The 21,644-nt window shown below is 38.5% G+C and overlaps 1 protein-coding gene across 2 annotated transcripts in view; it reads right to left on the bottom strand.

The window, feature by feature from the left end:
* The window catches only part of FMO2 (flavin containing dimethylaniline monoxygenase 2), a 34,271-nt gene extending 22,944 nt beyond the window's left edge, over nucleotides 1-11,327 (bottom strand). For both annotated transcript variants that reach the window (XM_064282931.1, XM_064282932.1), the window contains exon 1: nucleotides 10,467-11,327. In XM_064282931.1, the coding sequence (XP_064139001.1) occupies nucleotides 10,467-10,598 (132 nt within the window). In that variant the 5' untranslated portion in view covers nucleotides 10,599-11,327. The remainder of the gene's footprint in view (nucleotides 1-10,466) is intronic.
* Nucleotides 11,328-21,644: the final 10,317 nt, after the last annotated feature.

The raw sequence follows: 21,644 nt of genomic DNA on the forward strand, positions 1-21,644 counted from the left end.
AGGTCAAGTTGTTTGATTGTGACATTTAGATCTTCCGTGTCTTTATTGAGTTTCTTTCCGGGTGTCCTGTCCTTCACCAAGAGTGGTGTGTTGAAGTCTCCTATTATTATCGTGGAGCTGTCTATCTCACTTTTCAATGCTGATAGGATTTGTTTTATGTATCTTGCAGCCCTGTCATTGGGTGCACAAATAGTTAGTATGGTTATATCTTCTTGGTATATTGTCCCTTTAATCATTATATAGGGTCCTTCCTTATCCTTTATGATGGATTTAACATTAAAGTCTATTTTGTCAGAAATTAATATTGCTACTCCTGCTCTTTTTTGATTGTTGTTTCCTTGGTATATTTTTTTCCACCCTTTGAGTTTTAGTTTGTTTGTGTCTCTAAGTCCAAGGTGTGTCTCTTGTAGGTAGCATATAGAAGGATCGTGTCTTTTAATCCATTCTGCCACTATCTATCTCTTTATTGGTGCATTTAGTCCATTTACATTCAGCATAATTATGGATAGGTATGTGCTATCATTTTGATGTCTTTTTTTGTGTGTTGTTGACAGTTTCTTTTTCCCACTTAATTTTATGTGCTGAGTAGATTATCTTTATATATTGTCTGTCCTTTCCTCATATTTGTTGTTGTTGATTTTTTTGCTGCTGAGTCTCTATTTTTTTCCTTGTATTTTAGTGTAGGATAGTTCGTCTACTTTGTGGTTACCTAATTATTTACCCCTATTTTTCTAAATTTAAACCTAGCTTTTATTTCTTTGTATTGCTTCATCTTCCTCTCCATATGGAAGATTTATGACTACATTTCTTAGTCCCTCTTTATTGTTTTAATGTTGTCTTCTTTTACTTAATAACATCACTGTTACCCTCTTTTGAATGTTTTGTTTTTTTTTTTAATCTTGATTTATTTTTTTGAATTTCCTTGTCTGGGTTGACTTCTGATTGCTCTGCCCAGTGTTCTAGTCTTGGGTTGATACCTGATATTATTGATTTTCTAACCAAAGAACTCCCTTTAGTATTTCTTGTAGCTTTGGTTTGGTTTTTATGAATTAACTAAACTTCTGTTTATCTGGAAATGTCCTAATTTTGCCTTCATATTTGAGAGACAGTTTTGCTGGAAACATGATTCTTGGCTGGCAATTTTTTCCCTCAATTTTTTATATAAGTCATCCCATTGCCTTCTTGCCTGCATGGTTTCTGCCGAGTAGTCCGAGCTTATTCTTATTGGCTCTCCTTTGTAGGTGACTTTTTGTTTATCCCTCGCTGCTCTTAAAATTCTCTCTTTACCTTTGGTTTTGGCAAGTTTGATTATAATATGTCTTGGTGACTTTCTTTTGACATCTACGTTATGTGGCGTTTGATGAACATCTTGGATAGATATCTTCTCATCTTTCATGACATCAGGGAAGTTTTCTGCCAAGAAATCTTCTACAATTATCTCTGTATTTTCTGTTATCCCTCCCTGTTCTGGTACTCCAATCACTCATAGGTTATTTCTCTTGATAGAGTCCCACACGATTCTTAAAGTTTCTTCGTTTTTTAAAATTCTTTAATCTGATTTTTCTTCAAATATATTAGTGTCAAGTGCTTTATCTTGAAGTTTAGAAATTCTGCCTTCCACTTGCTCAATTCTGCTTCTCTGACTTTCTATTGTCTACTTCTATAATTTTATTTTTGATCTTCTGAATTTCTGATTGCTGTCTGTCTATGGATTTTTCCAGCTTATTAAATTTTTCATTATGTTCCTGAATAATCTATTTAATCTCTTCAATTGCTTCACCTGTGTGTTCCTTGGCTTGTGCTGCGTATTGCCTCACTTCTTTCCTGATGGCTTGAAGGGTTCTGTATATTTATCTACTGTATTCTTCCTCTGGTAATTCCAGGGAGGCACTTTCATGTAGAAGATCCCTGGATTCTTTGTTTCAAGAGCTTCTTGAGGCGATCATGGTCTGTTTCTTTATGTGACTTGATATTGACTGTTGTCTCTGAGCCATCTATAAGTTGTAGTATTAGTTTATTTTATGTTTGCTCACTGTGTTGTAGCTTCTTGCTCTGTTTTGTTTTGATATGCCCAAATGGGTTGCTTGAGTGAGCTAGCTTGATTATTTTCACTTTTGGAGCTCTGACGTCCTGTCCCCAGGTGGCTAGAGCTATTATCAGGTATATCGGTCTAGGAGTCCATTCACTCTTCTTATATGAATTCAGCTCAGGCGTCCAGATAGCTGCTCATCAAATGTGTGGTACAGGCTCTGTCCTACAGTGTTAGAGGGGCAGGGGTGATTGGTGTAGGTATGGGTATCTGGTTGTAGCAGGGTGTCACACTTTGAACAAGGCAGGGGGCCGAGAATTGTCTCTGAGGAAAGTGTGTCCCTGTTCCCTAGAGTGTACAGGTGGGTGGGTTCTGCAGACGGACCATGGGGACCCAAAGTTTTTGGTCGTAAGGACTGGGAGGTACCAGTTATCCTTGGACCCCTGTTGTGAGAGGCTGGGTGACCTGAGTGGAGCTATCAGTCCTTAGGCCCCTGATGTGGGTAGGTGAGGACCCTGTTTAATAGGCAAAGCAATGTCAAACATCAAACACCCACCTCTCCGCCACACAGCTGAAACTGTTGGAGTCTGCCAACAAGGGCCTGTTCTCCTGAAATAGGCCCACACAGGTCCATACAGAAGGGACAGGCGCTTAAGGTCCACGGAGGGTTTATGCCTGGACAGGAGCTGCTTCTGTCCTGAGCTCCCCTGGTTAGTGGAGCTGGCAAATTATCTTTTCCCCCAAATTGAAAATTTATTCCTTCTCCAAGGCCGGGAGGATGGCTGTAGGCGCTCAATAGGGCCTATCTCAGGCCCAGGGAAGTCAGCCGCTGTAGCTGGCTTGGGAGCAGGGGCAGGGGGGAGTGCGGTAAATATACGCAAGTACTTAGCTTTTGCCAAGAGCGCCGTTCTTTTCTGGTTCCGGAGGTGTGAGTAGGCTGTGTGGCTGGCTGCTTCTCCCTGAGGGAACTGTGGGAGAACGCTAGTACCAGCCTGCTGCCACTGCTCCTGGGAGTGGTGCCTGAGGGCTCCCTGTGATTTAGATCCGATAACTCCTCTCTGCTTCTGAACCGTCTCTTCCTCCCCCTGCCCCTCAGTTCATTTTCTAAGCTTGTCTTTGATGTTCAGGGCTCTTAGCTTGTCATAAATATACTCGTTTCACTTGTTTTTTTCAGGTCTTTGTTGTAAAGAAGGCTCGCCAGAAGCATCTGTCTATTCCACCATCTTGGCTCCGCCTCCATAGCCCACATTTTGATCTCAGATCTTTCCCACTTTTCTTTCCATAGGTAGGGAGTGCTGGAGGAAGATGGGAGCTGGGGAGGTGCCACAAAATACTGCTTTGATTTGAAAGTTTCAGGAACTTAGTGGCTTTAGACACTTGCAGACTGTATCAGAATCACCCATTCAGCTTTGCAAACATAATGTCTAGTCTGCTTGGTGGAACAAACTCGTAAGCAAACTGTGAAATAGCATTATATTGACCCCTACCAGTCAGGAGTTTGCTGTCATGATTGGTTAAGCCTGTAAGCACTTGGATATAATTAAATTGCATGTCTTTGAAAATATTCTGTCATGCCATCTTCTTATTCTTTTGGATGGAACTTACATGTATCTGCTCCATTACTTGAAATGAGTGTGATTGAAACTCTTTTTACTTCCTTGTCCTACAATTAGAGGCAAAATTGTAGTTTACAAATGCCAGTAAGTGGACTGGTTGGAGAGCAGAAGAACTTGAGGGAGTTTTGAAAAATAAAAAGTTTAGGCAGGTCTGGCTAGGGCCTAGGAGTATGTGTTTTAGAAGGGCTCCCAGCTGATTCTGATGCACACAAACTAGGGGGAACCACTGTCTCTATGAGGGTGCCATTGCTTTCTGCTGTCTCTCTTTTAGGCTGGTGCCTCCCTCCATCCCTGGTCTTGATCACTGAAAGAGCCCCCTAACTGGACTTCCTGACTCAGATATCGCCCACTTTCTCCACTGCCTGCAGGGTAAAGTGTACGCTCATAGACGTGGGACAGGAGTTTCTCATGATCAGACCCTGGCTATCCTCTCTAGCCACTCACCCACTTGCACTGAAAGCTATCCACCATGGGTGACCCTGCTAGTATTTGAAATACTGGTGGCATGCTTCCAGCATCACAGTGACACAAACCACAGAAGTATGACTATCAGTTATCACTCACCCACTTGCATCCTTTATTCCAGCCATATTTTGACTTCCTGTCCCGCAAGTGCACCTGCTGTGAGTAGAACACGATTTCTTTATATTCACATGCGTGGTCTCCACTTATTGTCAAGACTAACAGTGTCAGACCGTCTAGGAAGCCTGTCCTGTTCTCCACTGATTGAAGTTTGGGCTTCCATAACACTTAGTGTGGCAGAACTGGACGCCGGTGTGAATTCCCTGTGCTACTTCCCCCACCGACAGCAAAGAGTGATTGCTACATTCTTCGCTCTTAGTATAATGCTTGGCACATTAAACATGTTTGCTGAATGAATGAAAGAAGGAGTAATATCTATCAAAAACATTTTCCCATCACTGCAAAAAGGCTTAATGACACTAAAATGGACACTTATATGGGAATGGGTATACAGTGTTACTGGTAATATGCTATAAGCTTTGTTCTATTCTACTCACACAAACATTACTTCTTTAAAGGTATTGTGGAAAATTAACCAATCTTAGGCTGTTGGTAAGGAGACTTACAGAATTACGGTATTTTTATTTGATTGCCTGGAAAGCTACAAATATCTCACATGTTAAATTTGGTCCAGTTACATGGGTAGCAGGGTGTAAAAAGCTAAGTTATATTGAATTGTGCTGCAATAGATTCTTTGGATAAATTTGTCTGAGAAAAAAAAACTTCTGAAAGTAAAACAAGGGTAAGGTAAGGTATTTATCTTGTCTGGAAAGGCAATGGCTGCTTGTAGTATAGCTGAACTGTATGTGAATAGAATGCACTGTTAAAAAGCCCGTGCCAACTGGAGTGGAAGAGAGGCCTTGCAAGTCTACACCAGTGTGGAAATAGCACTGTTTGGAAAGTCCCATTTGGTGGTATCTCAGGTCCCTGGTTCACATTTTTATCTTCTAATATTCAACATTTTAATCAATAACTGATGGAGACAAATACAGATGATCAAATTTGTATATACCCAAAGCTTGGTGGCATGGCACACATGAAAGATGATTGAAATTTCATATAAAGATTTTTTGGCCATGGATCAAACCAACTATATAATATTTAATTTGCATAAATGTAAATTCCTGTAAATAGGCTTAGAAAATCAGTTTTACAAGTGTAAGATAATAGTGACTTGAATCTCGTCAAGGCTCAAATGAAAAAGAGTGAGGGATATTAATTGGCCCCCAAGCTCAGTGTGAACCGTTAGTGTGATGTGAGAGGAAGTATGGTGGTGAACTCATCTACATTTAAGCTCATGTGGTGAGTGGTTTTAAGACCCACTGCCACCATATTTAGATTGATTATTAGTCGTTACGGGCAAGCCGCTTACCCTTGGCTTTCTCATTGTTAAGTTGGGATTAATATTAACTAAAAGGAGTATTGTAAGTAAAAATGAGAAAATGCATATGAAAATAATTATACAAATATTAGCTGTTAGCTTTTCCAGCATTTATTAAAAAATTAATACAACATTGAACTCCTTTAATAGAAGTGTAGTGTCCAGGCCAAGTAAAGCACAAGCCGTAAGGGGCACGTGTCAGACCAATACATTATAAATTCTCTGAGGGCAGCGGTTGGGTCTGACACATTCTTCATTGCCTAGTGCAGTGCCCAGCACTTCTTTTGTTCTGAAAAATACATATTGAGAAAATAAACTTGTTTGGAATATTGTGTTTTGGGGGAGTCAATTTTTAAGAGAGAAAGTGATGTTTCAGATTGAATTCAGAGAAAGGCAACCTAACCAAAATGAAAAGAAGTCTAGAGATTATTAAATGAAGATTAATTAAAATACTTGAATATATATATGTATCTCCCAAATTAAAAAAAAAAAAACCATTGCCATTGAGTCTACTCCGGCCCATAGCAACCTTATAGGACAGAGTAGAGCTGCCCCATAGAGTTTCCAAGGAGCACCTGGTGGAGTCCAACTGCTTACCTTTTGGTTAGCAGATGTAGCTGTTAACCACTACCCCACTAGGGTTTCCATACATATATATATATATGACAGCACTGGGTTTTATATATATATATATACTCATAAGTGAAATCTAGGAGAAGAGGAGGTCCACATATAAAAAATATTTAAAGAAAAGAGTGATTATGTTGGTAACTTCCCTGAGCACAGTTTACCAAGATCAATAGAGGAGGCCGATCGGGGGAGTGGCTGAATACCACTACCTCTCTCAATATCTCGGTAAGGCTTTTAAACGCGAGGGCTCAGGAATTTTACCTTCATTTTTGTTCTGTTTCCACCACTGTGTTCCCACGGGAAGGTTACACAACACAAAACTCAGCTTCCTTGTCGTATGCAAATGGAATAGTCATAAGAAACCTACTTCCAAGCGGTGTTATGAAGGAAAAAGATGGTGCAAGCCAGGTGCTTCCCATCACTGGAAAAAGTACTAAAAATAGGTGTTAATTACCTCCCAGCTCTGGTGGCGTACTGGTTAAGAGCTACAGCTACTAACCAAATGTCAGGAGTTCAAATTCACCAGATGTTCCTTGGAAACCCTATGAGGTAGTTCTACTCTGTCCTGTAGAGTCGCTACGAAATGGAATCCACTTGACTGCAGCGGGTTTGGCTTTGGTTGTTCTTGTTCCAAAGCTACCACTAGGGGGTGCCAGAGAGCCTTGGGAAGAATTAAACAGCTGGGCGTGGGACAAGGATTCAAACTTTAAAAAAAAAATTGTTACTACTAAATGTGTTAAGTGATCCCAGGATTGTGTGTAAATATAGAAACGAAATAATAACCCATTTTAAAAATTGATTCTGAATGGTAGAGTTGTGAAGTACTCAGGGTTTCTTTAGGGGTAGGGTGGGAGCTCCCAGCATCCTTTTAGCACCTCTTCCTCTTAGCAGTCCAGTCTCCTGGTAACCAGGACTCTTCATGTAAAAGTTTGCTTAGCTTATTATATGTTTCATTCTGCAGGGAGATTCTTTGTTTTCTTTGGGTGAAGAATATTACATTTCTCTGCTAACTGAAAGATTGGCAGCTCACACTCACCCAGGGGCTCCGCGGGAGAAAGACCTGGCGATCTGCTTCTGTGAAGATCACAGCCAACAGAACCCTTTGGGACAATTTTTCTCTGTCACATGTAGTCGCTATGAGTTGGAATCAACTCGATCGCACCCAACAACATTGGAATATAGTTTTAAGAGAGGTTCGAAATATGATATTGTTGCAGGTATCAGGGAGTTAAACACCGACCCTTTATATCTAATAAACCAAAAAAACAAAACCAAATCAGTTGCTGTTGAGCCAATTCTGATTCACGGCAACCTCATGTATTATAATGTAGAACTGCGCCTCATAGGATTTTCAAGGTTGTCACCTTTCGACAGCAGATCGCTGGGCCTTTCTTCCAAGGTGCCTCTGGGTGAGTTTGAACTGCCAATCTTTTGGTTAGTAGTCAAGTGCTGAATTGTTTTTGCCACCCAGGTACTCATTACCTAATAAGGCTAATTACTGGTAATTCAGATTTCAATATAACTTTTTTTTTTTTAATCTGTGAGAAAACTAAAGTAAATGAAACCCATTGCTTTCAAGTCAATTCTGACTCACAGCGACCCTATAGGATAGAGTAGAACTGCCCATTACAGTTTCCAAGGAGCATCTGGTGGATTTGAACTGCTGGCCTTTTGGTTAGCAGCAAAGCTCTTAACCGCTGAACCACCAGGGCTAATCCATGGGGAAAAAAACAAAACAAAACAAACCCATTGCTGAAGGTATCCCTAATTCTGAAATTTTAGACGCTGGGAAGAGAATATTTTGGGTAAGGAGTTACCTTACTGGAATTAATCAAATCATATTGTTAAGATGACAGGCCACTCAAAATAACTCTGTCCTCTTCTATGCCAAATTAATGATAAATAAGGGAGAGTTGGCTCTTAGGCATTAAGTCTCAAATAAGTAATTAAACAAGTAAGACATTTATTATCAAATAGGAAATTGTTATAATTTCTACATTTCTTCCATAGGTTAAAAATATGCCTGGGAACGAAAAAGATCCCAATAGGGACCTACACGTGAACCTAAACTGGACAAAAGAACCCACACCTCTGGTTAAGACAGGAATGACCACCATACCACAACACCCTCTCAGTAAAAACCATCATGATTCTAATGACAAGTTGTCAAAAAATCAGTGTCAGTTGAACTGTTTTTCCTCTCTGCAAAGTTACCTGACTGGTGTAAAGATTAACTTCATCATTAACCATGACTGTGTTTGGATGGTAGAATAAATACATTTGTGCAGTGTTTGCCAAACTTGCCTCATCAAAGGACTCACTTGGGACTCTGGTTAAGAAATAGATTCCCCTCTTTGGAGCAGAACTCAAATTCACGTAAAAAGGCCAAACTTAGTGGTCCGACAGAGACTAGAGGAACCCCGTGAAACCACGGCCCCCGGCTGTTCTGTTACCCCGGAACTAAAACCATTCCCAAAGCCCACTCCTCAGACAAAGACTAGACAGGCCTGGAAAACAAAAAATAATACACGTGAGGAATGTGCTTCTCAGTTCAGTCAGATACACGGGACGGAATGGGCGGCTCCTGTCTGGAGGCAGAATGAGAAGGCAGGAAGGGACGGGAACTGATTGAACAAACAGGAAACCTGGGATGGAAGGGGTGCGTGCTGTCACATTGTGGGGATTGCAACTAATGTTGCAAAACAGTATGTGAATAAATTTTTATATGAGAAAGCAACTTGAGCTGCAAACTTTCACCTAAGCACAATTTTAAAAAAAGAAAAAAATTCCCCTCCTTGGAAGATTTTGACTCATTAGGTATGGGGTGGTGTCCAGGGATCAGTATGTTCAAGAAACCCTGTAAGTGAGTCTTACAGTTACATACATTTGGGAAACCCAATGCTTAAGAAATCCTTTTTGGCATGCAATTCACTGTGAACTGGCAAAGCACGTGTGTTAGATTGTCCTTGTCATCCCCCTAACTGCATCAGCTTGTAGGGAAAATTCATTCTCTAAGTCCATGGATGGTCTCTCTGGTGTGAGTCTGCCCTTTACACATCTGTACCTGTTGTTTCTGTTTGGAGTATTCTCACCTATTTTAGTACCTCAGGTAAACCTGATACACAATTCTAAATCATTGCTCTTGAATTCTGAGCTGAAACTTTTATTTAGCCTCATTGAGAAAGCATACAGATGTAGCGCATGGTTAGAAGTAGGGCTCAGCTGCCTAGAAGTCATGTAGACCTGGGCCTGAATGTCAGTTCTGCTAGCTGTGCGACCACGGCTAAGCCTCTTAACTCCCCCAGTTTCTTTTTGCTCATCTATAAAATTCAAGTATAGTTATCATTAGAGGCTTACATTTACTGAACTCTGCTATTATGAGTCAGGAACTGTTCTAGGCTCTTTACAGGCAATTATCTCCCTTACCCTTCCACACAGCGGTATGAGATAATTATACCTTTTTGTTACTATCACCATTATATAACTGACAGAACTGAGACATCGAGATGTAAATAACTTGCCCACGATCTCACAGCTAAGAGGTGGCAAACTCCTACTTAAGATTGTGGGAAGGATTAAATCATAAACCCTCACATCTGTCTATCTATATATCTTTCTACAATTTCTTTAGGACAGTTAGCATTATAAACATTTGAGTTTGGCTAAGAGAATGAATACAGTAAATAGAATCTCCTTAATCAAGAGTTCCCAAGCGGGCTGTCTCATTAGGGGGAGAGTAATTAGAGTGTGTAGCAAGGTGTATATGGGTTTTTGTGTGAGAGACTGACTTGTAAACTTTCACTTAAAGCACAATAAAAATTATTTAAAAAAAAAAAAAAAGAGTTCGCAGCATTTATGCTAGAGTAAAGCTAAGCAGACAAGCATGGGTTATTTCAGGCAGAAATGAAGTCAGTAGCCATAAGGGTATACTTTCTGAAGAGGCATTTGGCTAAGTGATTGCATAGAGTTGATGTATTGAAAAGACTATCACTTCTACTTTGTAAAATGTTTTCTACTATCAGTATATTGGCTTTGAGAATGACAAAATTACAAACTATAAGACAATTGCTGGATCCAAAAGAGGAGGCCCTTCACAAGCCTGGGTTGGTCACCTGGGCCAGGATAGTATTGACCTGGCAAGAGCTGCCAGCCCAGGAATCAGCATAGCTGCATGAATTAAATCTGGTCAGGGTTGCTCAAGAAATTCCTCAACAAGGCTGATCAGTAGCTATGATTCACCCTGAAATCACAGTACTACCTATTTAAGAAACAAGAAAATCTCACTTACTTTGAACCTCCACAGGCCTCCGATATCTTCAGTCCTCTCAAAGCAAGTGGGCTCAAGTCCCTCATTCACACAGCACTTGAGAGAGATCAGGCCGCTGACCCCAGCTCCAATCACCGCCACCTTCTTTGCCATGGTCTTCTGTCAAGGAGTTGATCAATCGATGATGCTTAAACAGGGGGAAGAGTAAGAGAGTCCTTATGGTGTGATCAGATGAGTGGCTTTAAACACTGTAGCCGTGGTAACTTAATTTTTTTAAGCAGCACTAATTGAATAAAACGCATCACCGGTCCAACCCCAGTCTTCTCCTTGAGAGCTCTGCTTTCACGGACTTTGCTGCAAACCTTGTTTACGATGCATTGGTTTAGCATCTAACATAACCCATTTAACAAAACCAAACTATTTCATAACACTGCATTAGGGATATGAGCCAAAGCTCCAGTTACATCCTTTCCAGTGCTGAGCTTTTCCTCTCCAGCTTCTTTCGCCAGCCGTCATCCTTACCTTTGTTTTTTGCCCTTTGGCGGTGTCCCCTTGACGGTATAGTTTTCTCCGTCGTCAGCTGTGTGCTGCCAGGCAGGGAGAAGTGTTTTAAGAGTTGGAAGACGCTGAGAGAAAGGGGAGGAGCTTCTTACTCCTCCTTCAGCATTCTGCCAGCTGAAACTTCAAGGACTTTGTTGGGACTCCTGGATTAAGAAGCTTGTATTCTGAAGTCAAGGGTAATGATGCAATGTCTTTACTATAACAATATTATATGCTTACACAACATAGCATACAGATGATTTTAAAAAATCCTCTTTATAATGGATGTCACAAGTGTTCCTTAGAAAATTAGCAAATACGGATAAACAAAAAGAAGTTAAAATTACCCCTAAACTCATCATCTAGAGATAACTATAACCACTGCTGACATTTTGGTATTATTATTCCAGATGTTTCTATATGCACATAAAGGCACACACAAAGATGGAATCACACTTTGAGTGTAATTCTTTACTTGGTTTTTCCATTTTCCAGTATATCAATACCTTTATTTCTATAGCAGCATTTCTTAATTACTACGCGAATTCTATCTAGTCAGCGGACTAGTCGTCAATCTAGCAAATACTCATTTCTATGTGCTAAACCCATTGCTGTCGAGTTGATTCCGACTCATAGCAACCCTATAGGGCAGGGTAGAACTGCCCCACAGGGTTTCCAAGGAGTGGCAGGTGTATGCAAAGGTCACTGCCTTGAAAACCCTATGGAGCAGTTCTACTCTACACACATAGGGTCACCATCAGTTGGAATCAACTTGATGGCAACCAACAATGAGCTTCTTAAAACTTTGTAATATAAAAAGCCATTAAAGAAATGTGTGATGTTTAGCCTAGAGGACATATGTTGAAAAGTATATGACAGAAATGTGTGAGTGCTACAGAAAAGCCGTATTTCCCTCAATATAAGGCAGGACTTTCTAGCCAATAATGCTGTCCTAAATCAAAATGCAGTGTTTTGTGAGGTAGTGATTTCCCCATTACTGTAAGTGTTCACACAGAGGTTAAGTGATCACTTGTTAGGGGTAATAGAGGAATTCAGGTAGGGTGGAATATTGGAGTCAAGTTGTCACTAACTGCAAGAGTATGGGGTTCTGAGACCTGAGAGTCTAACTCTATCAGTTGAAGTTCTAAGACAGGCATAAAGGAGCTGAGAAGACAGGTACGCACTGTATCTCTTCTTAAGCCTTAAGATGGAATCTGAAAGTACCCTGGTTACTGCCCGCTCCGGGGAGGGTGTTGGCTCTATTCACCCAATCATGGGATTGGGAGTCCTGTAGTCACACCTCTGTGCCATTCCTGTAGAAATCCAAGCTCTCTTTGTGGTAGTTACACTCATGAGCACAGTGTACATATCAACCCTGGTATCTCTCTCTTCTTTACTTCTAACTTTTTATTATGTATTTCAACAGAAAACTTCTTAAAACCAGGCCTTACTTCCTGAGGACAGGCAGCACAGAGCCAGGAAGACAAGTTCTCCCATCAAGGAGCTTTAGATCTTAGGCAAATGACGAGCTAAGCTAGTCCTCCTATTATCCCTTGAATAGGCACTGAGTTTTCTGTTTCGATGAACTCACCTGTATTTCCTGTAATGTGTATAGTGCCCTGTATGTGCCCTGTATTTTCTGGGGTGGGGTCTTTTAAAATAATCACCCTGGAGCTTCTGGATCAAGAACGTGAACTGAGCCAAGCATATTTACTACCCCTCCCAAAATCTCACTGAAGTGGTAGAAAAGTTATACAAAAGTAATAAATCCATGACAGCACCAAGAAAGGCAAATGTTCCATGGATCAAAATTTTTTAAACAGCTTTCTTGAGATATAATTCATGTACCATTTAATTAACGCATTTAAAGTATAAAATTCAATGTTCTTTTAGTATATTCTCAAAGTTGTGCAACTATCACCACAATCAATTTTAGAGTATTTTTATCACCCAAAAAAGAAACCCCGTGCCCATTAGCAGTCACTCCCGCTTTTCCCCCAATCTCTTTTTGCCCTTGGAAACCATTAGTCTATTTTCTGTCTTCATAAATTTGCCTGTTCTGGACATTTCATATAAAGTAAGTTGTCTTTTGTGCCAGGTTTCTATGAGTCAGAACCGACCCGATGGTACCTGACAGCAACAATGATGTAGTTCCCAAATTGCAGTTATTTTAAACTCTTAATAAACTTCTGTGTTTTAACTTGAATCAGCGTTCATGATTTTTCTCTACAACATTTTGGTGTCAGTGATGTGAGATCCAAAGGCAATTTGTCTGTTAAATGACCCAGAAGAGGACTGTGGAATGTGGGCGCGCATAAGAGCCCTTTCCATGTTCAATCCACTTGCCCAGCTCTTAAGAGTGGTCTCCAGGTAAAATCTCTTGGACCAAGGACCTCTGCCCTCTTTGAATTTGAAGTCCTTTGAGGCTTGTTAACAGTACTTTATTTCTTTACTTCTGACTCTCTCAAGAGTGTTTTGATGAGTTTGTCATCTGCCTAATTGCAGCTTGGTTTGGGCTGTGTGAACTTCCTGTGTTTTTCTCTAAAAGTCCATTAAGGTTTCTTCAGGAGTGGTTTTCATATGTGTGATTGCAGTCTTAGGGAAGGTAGAAAGTACCATTACCCACAGTATGCACTCACTTATGGGTTGTCTCATTTCCTGTTTAAGTTTTTTTGTGTCCTATCTCAAAAGCTGTGATCAGCTATTGTTAGTTTTTTTTTCTTCTCATAAGGAAGTCTTGGAGAAACTGCTTGGTGTGCCTAAGCTTCTAATAGCTACTTTGAAGACTTTAATATAAATTCTTTCTGGTAAAGTTTTTATTGCTTTATACTACATCAACTTAAATTAGGCTCCAGAATCCCTTTAAGTAATTTAAGCTGAATTGGATATACAGGAAAAATTTTAAATCTAAAGTCTTGGGTTTTCAGTGCTAAGGCCTGAATTTTTCAAAAGTTGCAGCCTGAAATTCCTGCTAACTTCCACTTTTTGAGGTGTACGCAATTTTTCTGTTCTGTCCAGAAGCCGCCAGAGGCTTTAACTTCTGCTTTTCTAACAAGAGAAATTGGGGCCATTCCTGAGAGCTATCCTAGCCAGTGGGGTACATTCCCAAAGGCTATTGCAGGTCTGGACTAATCTCTTCTCTCCAAACTCCGTAACACTGAATTCTACTTGCCCTTTTGATGTCATTTGCTAAAAACTTACTTTCATTTCTCCAAGTACACAAAGATTTTTTTTTTCATGTACCTTTTGAGTATGTTAAGAGCAAGCTTTAACATCCTCAGGAAACTTCAAGAACTCATCCACAAAAACAGCAAATGGGTGACTAACCTCTCTGTTTGAATTTCACATTTTTTTATGTTTGAATTCTCTGAGAATTTGTGTTTGTTCTGTTTTTGTTTGTCCAGAGGAGGCGTCCCCAAATATTACTTGTATCAATGTCATCCACATAAGTAACAGCAATCGAGTATTGTTTATCCTGAGAGTTTTTGAGTTTGTAGAATCTTGGACCCCATAAGCTATTGGGACTATTGGTTGTTAATTGATTGAGTAATTAATGTAATAAAGATGTTAATTGTTTAGTTGGTTTGGTTGATTGATCAATAATTTGGTATTGACAGTCCCCACTATGATCGTTGAGTCTGAAAGTCCTAAACTTTAAACAAGCTCGAACCTTCAATAGTTTTAATTAGTATTTCACAACTTTTTAAAAATATTAAAATAATATTCGATTGAATTTGCTAAAACTCTACAACTGCTCTTTCTGCTTACTTAGTAATACTTCCTGTTTTTGCTCTTAAGGTGTTTCCTCTTTCTGTCCTGTTGGAGGTCATTCTTCTTTCTGGAAACTTGATTCTGAACTACTAAACCTTTAAAACTGAACTACTAAAAACTAAATTTTCAAAACTAAAATCTTCAAGGCTAAGGTCTTTAGGGTTGCTAAAGTCTTTAGGGTTGCTGTTCTGGATTGTTTTTGAGTATACTTAGTTGGTAACTATTCTGAATTCTGCTGAGTGTTTTGGGGAATAATTTTAAACATAATCACTTTGAGAAAATGAGTGTCCAATTAATCTTTTCCTTCCCAGTACTTACAACTATTATAAGGAACCTGGAAATTAGAAAAAAGATGGTGCTATAAATTAAAAAACAAACAAAAGGAACAATTTAAACAAAAAGTCTCACAAATACAACTAAATAAGGTTATGGATTTACAACTCTCACAGCTTCAAATACAACCCAACAATCTTTTAGACTGCAAATCTATTGTCTATTTTTATTGTAGAAACAAAGCCATCTTACAAAAAATATTTTGAGTTAAAAAAAAAAAGAGAGAGAGAGAGAGAACAGGAATAAATCAATTCTCTGCCATCTACAGAAGGCCAGCAATGGTCACCATAACCAGCCTCTGGGGAATTAACAGAGCTCTTTCCTCTGACAACATTAACTACAAAAAAGAGAGTTGTTAATTAGAGAAAACTCTGTCTAGTCTCCAGGACACTCGTAGTCTCTCAAAATAGTTTCTTAGGTGGCCCCAGTTCTTTAGCCTACCATGCAAAGGAGGGAATAAGTGATATAAGTTAAATCGATATCTATATTTTGAAGAAAAATTTATAACATTTAAGAATAGAAAGTTGTTTTCTGTATATAAACCTTTGTTCTTTTTTCCCCCAAACTCAGCCCACCTAGTTACTTGTTGCTAAATGTCTGTTTATCAAGAAATATCTATAGTTTTTTTTCCAGATTTGCCTTGATTAATTTCATGAAATTTATAATGTACTACTTGGTTCTCAACAAATAATAGTATCAGTTTATACAGTTCTTGTTTTATATCTAAGTTTTGTCTAAAAGCCACGAGTTAAGCCTATAGTAGCTACAGAATGGTCTATTTATAAGTACATGAATGGAGATAAGTTGGTTGGTTGATTGGTACAATCAGGCCTTTAAGTTATCCCAACACTATCTCTTCACAAAACCTCTCTTTACTGGAGTCTATAAAAAATTTTTTTTATAAAACATGCAAAAGAGAAGGTGATAGTTTTCTACCTGCAGATAGTATTGTTAGATTTAACTTATGGTGTTTCTAGTTGGTTTAATAATAAACAAACACTTATAAAATTAAAAGGTCTTAGTGTTTTTAGAAAATGATAAACAAATTCATTCTGTTAATTTTTAAACAAGGTTTAACTTTTACCTTTCTAACACAGATCTAGAGGAGAAATTTAAAAGGAAATTTACTTAAAATAGTTCAAGTTCTTAGTTATTACAACTAAAGGTTTAGTAGGTTAATTCAGAAAAATTTTAAGAGCTTTCAACGTCAAATACCATATGAAACAAATAATTAAATTTCTGAAAATTAAAATAATAAAATTTTCCTTAGTTACTAAGTTAAGGTTAATTTTATTCTTTATACAATTTACTCAGAGATAAGAGTCCAACCTCATTAAACTAAGGTTCCGAGGTCCCCTGGTGGCACAATGGTTAAGAGCTTGGCTTCTAACCAAAAGGTTGGCAATTCAAATCCATCAGTCACTCCTTGGAAACCCGATGGGGCAGTTCTACCCGGTCCCATAGGGTCACTATGAGTCCAAATCAACCCGATGGCACATAACAACAACAATAAGGTCGAAATAAAGTCTCATAGGTTTTAGAGGATTAAGGTTTTTACCTTTAAAATCTTTGCTTTAAATAATTTAATTATCATTTCTCAATAATTGTGATAAACTTCTTACAACTTTAAAACTTCATAAAAAGCCCAAAGGATTTATTTAAAATGTTGCAAATTATATGAAACATGTTGTCAAATCAGGAAAAATACCAAATTTTCTTTAAGTTAGAATTTATATGTTAGTAGTATAGGCCTGGGGAACCCTGGTGGCGTAGTGGTTAAGTGCTACAGCTGCTAACCAAAAGGTTGGCAGTTTGGATCCACCAGGTGCTCCTTGGAAATTCTATGGGGCAGCTCTGCTCTGTCCTATAGGGTTGCTGTGAGTTGGAATTGACTTGACAGCTAGGGTTTTTTTTTTTAGTATATACCTGATACTAGAGTGCACACACATAATATGTCATAATTTTATTATTTCCATTGCTAACTTAGTTGCAACTGTATTTATTTGGATTTAGCATCATCAAAGCCAGTGGTTTGACTGGGAAATTTACATTGTTTACCCATGAAATTTTTTTTTCTACTATTCAGATATTAAGAGACTTGATAAATGTTTTTTTTAAAAAATAATCTTGATCTATTCTAGGTGTATATAAATTGTTGTATGAGACGCTGACTTGATTTGTAAACTTTCACTTAAAGCATGATAAAAACTTTAAAAATTATTATTCAAAATAAAAAAATAATCTTGGTATATTCTTGGTATATCCTGACTATATAGTATTATATCTCAAGATTGCTTGTGTTCTATCTGAAGCTCTTTTGAAAATAAGGTTAATCATTATGCATAGAGATATTTTTAAATTCAGTTCTGGTTGTAAATCACTTTTGTAATTCTCACCAAGTCTTTTCATTTTTAAGAACTATTATTATAAGTTAATCATAGCCATATTAAGTTTTTTTTTTGTCTACAGACAAGTTTTCGCTTTGCCAATTCACTGAAGACATTTGGCCAAATATCTCAACAAAAAGATGGAGTATATTAGCTCTTGTGAAAAGGACTGTGACTAGACTGAATCCGATTTCCAGAACCCTGATGTAGAAGCTGATGGGTTCACAGGCTGCAGGTGATCCAGGATAACATTGTCATGGATCAAATTGTGTCCCCCAAAAGTATGTGTCAACTTGGTTAGGCCGTGATTCCCAGTATTGTGTGGTGTCCTCCGTTTTATGATTTTCCTATGTGTTATAAATCAAAATCTCTGCCCGGGGTTAAAGAGGATTAGGGTAGGATGTAATACTCTTTCTCAGGTCACATCCCTGATCCAATGTAAATGGAGTTTCCCTGGGTGTGACCTGCACCAACTTTTACCTTATAAGAGATAAAACAAAAGGGAAGCAAGCAGAGAAGGGGGACCTTGTACCACCAAGAAAGCTGTACCGGGAGCGGAGCACTGAGATGCTCCCAGACCAAGGGAAGACTGATGAGAAGGACCTTCCTCCAGAGCTGACAGAGAGAGAAAGCCTTCCCTTGAAGCCGAACCTCTGAATTTGGACTTCTAGCCTACTAGACTGTGAGAAAATAAATTTCTCTTGTTAAAGCCATCCACTTGTGATATTTCTGTTATAGCAGCACTAGATGACTAAGAAAAATATGGAACCAGAATTAGCTACATGGGACTGAATAATCTGAAAAAATATTTGCCCTGAACTCATAGATGAAGTTTACTTATATTAATTTATTTTCTATTTGTTTATTCAATATATCGTTTTAATTGCTTTACTCTGTAAACTTCGAGTTATTCCATGTTTTGATATAATGTTTTTCCCATGTAAGTGACAGAAGTCAGTCCTGCCTAGTGCGTTTGCTTATTCATTGAACAGATCAACCGCCTTATTTGCCTTATGTCCCATGATGACGGTTATACCTATTGCTTAAGATTTCTAGATGAATTAGATATTTCATACATAAGCTGTTAAAATTCTTAGGGTTTCCTTTTTGTTATCAAACCTTTTTCATCATTATAAAATTACAATTTTAGCATAAATCCTGTTTTGACATTTTGGTTTTTCCCTTGTATTTTTATAAATACCACTTTTAGAGCCAATTTTGTTCACTAGAACTAAGATTTTAATGGTTATTGTCATCGTGAGAGACACTGTTAAATGTCACATAAAATCAATCACTTGAGTTTTGACCTCAAGAACTAAACATGAAAGCCACGAAAAACATAATGCATTGAGAAGCCATCCAGATCAGTGATGACCTTGACAAAACCCCACTTGAGGGACTGAGAGAATAAGGCAGCCCTGTGTGCCTCTGACCCGTTGTCCCTGACACTGTCACCTCTTTCCCTCTCCCTTCTGAAGACCACCAGAGTACCTCCCTCTAAAGCATGGTGAAGCTAGGGAAAACTTTGCGGAAGATGAGCTGCTCCTTTGTAAGTGACATGAGGCCAGCCCAGCCTGAGGAAGAGAACTCCATTATGTCTAGGTAAAAGGAAAACACTCAGTGTGCTCGGCCACAATTGTGGTGTGGTGTCTGAGATCTCCAATGCTTGATAATTCAAGCAGCCACCAGAGTAAACAATAGTAGCAAGTGTGTCCATGTGAGACAGACTACTCAGTTCATCAGTGATCAAAAGGTGTTCCATGAGATCTTTTATCAAAAGGAGGGAAGTGTCTCAGGAAAAGACAACTTTCAGGGCAGTCAGTGAGACGGTCAGAATATGTTGACCATGCTATCTGATTTTAATCTGGTTTTTAGACTAACAGCTATGCTTTTTGAGAAAAATATGTTTTCCTTGGTGGCCAAAACCAGAATGTGAAACCATGTGCTCTGAGGGGTCTGAACCAAGTGACCATCTGAACCCCTCAAAAATAAAACTACTCAGGAAGAGTGCTATCTGGGTGCTGTTGCCAACAAGGTATTTTTGCAAGATAGACAAAGAAAATACATGTAAGCATCTTGTGACCATGATCTAACACCCTGTGAAACTATTTGTAATCACTAACTATACTATTAATAATCAGTAACCAATCAGAGTATAATTATTACAGTATTCATTGATTTTCTTGTAGTTGCCCTCCCTATGGTTTGGTTCCTCTTTTTACCCTGTAAGAATACTTGTATAATGAAACTGCCCTGGGACTACTGGGTTCCATTTTTCAATGGGCTATGTAGTTCCCAAATTGCAGCTGTTTTAAACCCTTATTAAGCTGCTCTGTTTTAACTTGAAACAGCATTCAAGTCTTTCTCTACAACGCAGTTGTAATGCCAGGGCCAATCTCATTCTATTCCACTCTTTCCTCTAAAGGAAGGAAAAAGATCAATCCTACCTGTATCTTTTGCTGTGTCCTCATTTCTGCTATTGTATTCTGAAGCCAGATCTGAGATAAACACAAGGTCAAAGGCATCACTCAAGAATTGGTTTTAAGCATAGGTTGATCTAGCTCCAGATTTATGAGAAAACAAAATAAAATTGCAGGCATTTCACTAGAACTGAAAGATCGTCATTTTTCTAAAACACCCAATTTTATTTCTAAATAAAACATTTAATCATACAAATATAATTGAATGCGTGGGAAAAAACTCAAGGTTATTTACTGAAGCAACATAACAAAAGACTGGAAACAGAGAAAAAGTTCATCAATAGGAGACTGGTTTAATAAATAATTGTATAGATGTACAATGAATTATATGTAGCTTTAAAAAGAATGAGGAAGTGGGTTTTTAAGGTATATGATTAAATGTAAAAACAAGGTACAGGATAGTGTGTACAGTACGCAATACTTCATTTTAAAAAAAGAAAATACATTTTAATTTTCTCATATTTGAATAAATAAACTCTGAAAGAATATTCAAGAAATTAATAAAAATAGATACCCAGGAGAGCTGGGTGGTAGAAACTGAAAAGAAGGGGGCCAGGGCCTCGGCATGGAGAGATCAGGGCTGAAAGCAAGTTTTCCACTTTTAATTTTTGAATCATGAGAATGTATAATTATTAAAACAAACACAGTACTTAAACTTAGCCATTGAATAGTAAAGTGTTTGCTTTTGAATTACTTTGCTACATTCCAGTTGTAACTTTCAAAATAGCAGTGTTTCCAGTTTCATAGGCTCTAGTCTTCACAGAACACTTATTACAAATAAGTGCTCATGTAGTTTAGAATGTCCTGCCTCCATTTCTATCCATCGAACTCTTGTCCATCTTTGGGGTCTTCTCTGATCACTCCAGCCAGAGGTTAGAACTCGCTGTTGTTACTACTGAATTATGACCTACACAAGTTCTTCTCATGTGCTGTGCCTTTTGGATTACTCTTTTTCAGTCAATCACCAATTCAGTTTGTTTGTTTTTAATCAGTTTAGTTTGTCTCAAATTTGTCTTATCTCCATTATCCCTTCTACTACCACAGTTGAGATCTTCATCACTACTTATTAAAAGTCCTGATTGTCTCTCCATTCTCAATGTTGGCCCACTCCTGCCCTTCACCCCAGCCACTAACACCCCCTCTCCTTACCAATTAGTAATTTACACTACAGCCAAGGTTGAGAGAATTTCAGATTAAATGTGGGTTCACATATATTTCTTTTCACTTCCTTTTGAAACCTCACTAAAACAAGAATAAAAAATTGAAAGGCATACACTTGTAAGGATAAACAGAATAGGAGAAGGGATTACGATAGAGGAGAAATGTCAACACATTTTTGGAAGATGGAAGTGAATGGATGAGTCATCAAAGAAGAGAAAGCTGAGTACCAGTGCTTGCGATGTGGATACTAATTTGAGAAAAGTGAATTCATTCTAGAATATGTCTGGTTTAGGGATTGAAGTCCTTATGAACTGCAAAGATGGTGATGAGGGACACAACAGGGGGACTAGTTGAAATTCTGTTTAGGGAACAAATATTTCTCTCCCCATCCTGCACAACCATGAAACTGGCCTTTCTCCATCCTGGATGAAGACTGGAGGTATGATCTTTGTAGAAATTGAATTGGTGAAGTGCCAGCCCTGGAAATACGAGGAATATAAAACAAAAACAAAAAACCCATAATCAAG

This window comes from Loxodonta africana, chromosome 3 (genome assembly GCF_030014295.1).
Source record: "Loxodonta africana isolate mLoxAfr1 chromosome 3, mLoxAfr1.hap2, whole genome shotgun sequence".
Lineage (NCBI taxonomy): Eukaryota > Metazoa > Chordata > Mammalia > Proboscidea > Elephantidae > Loxodonta > Loxodonta africana.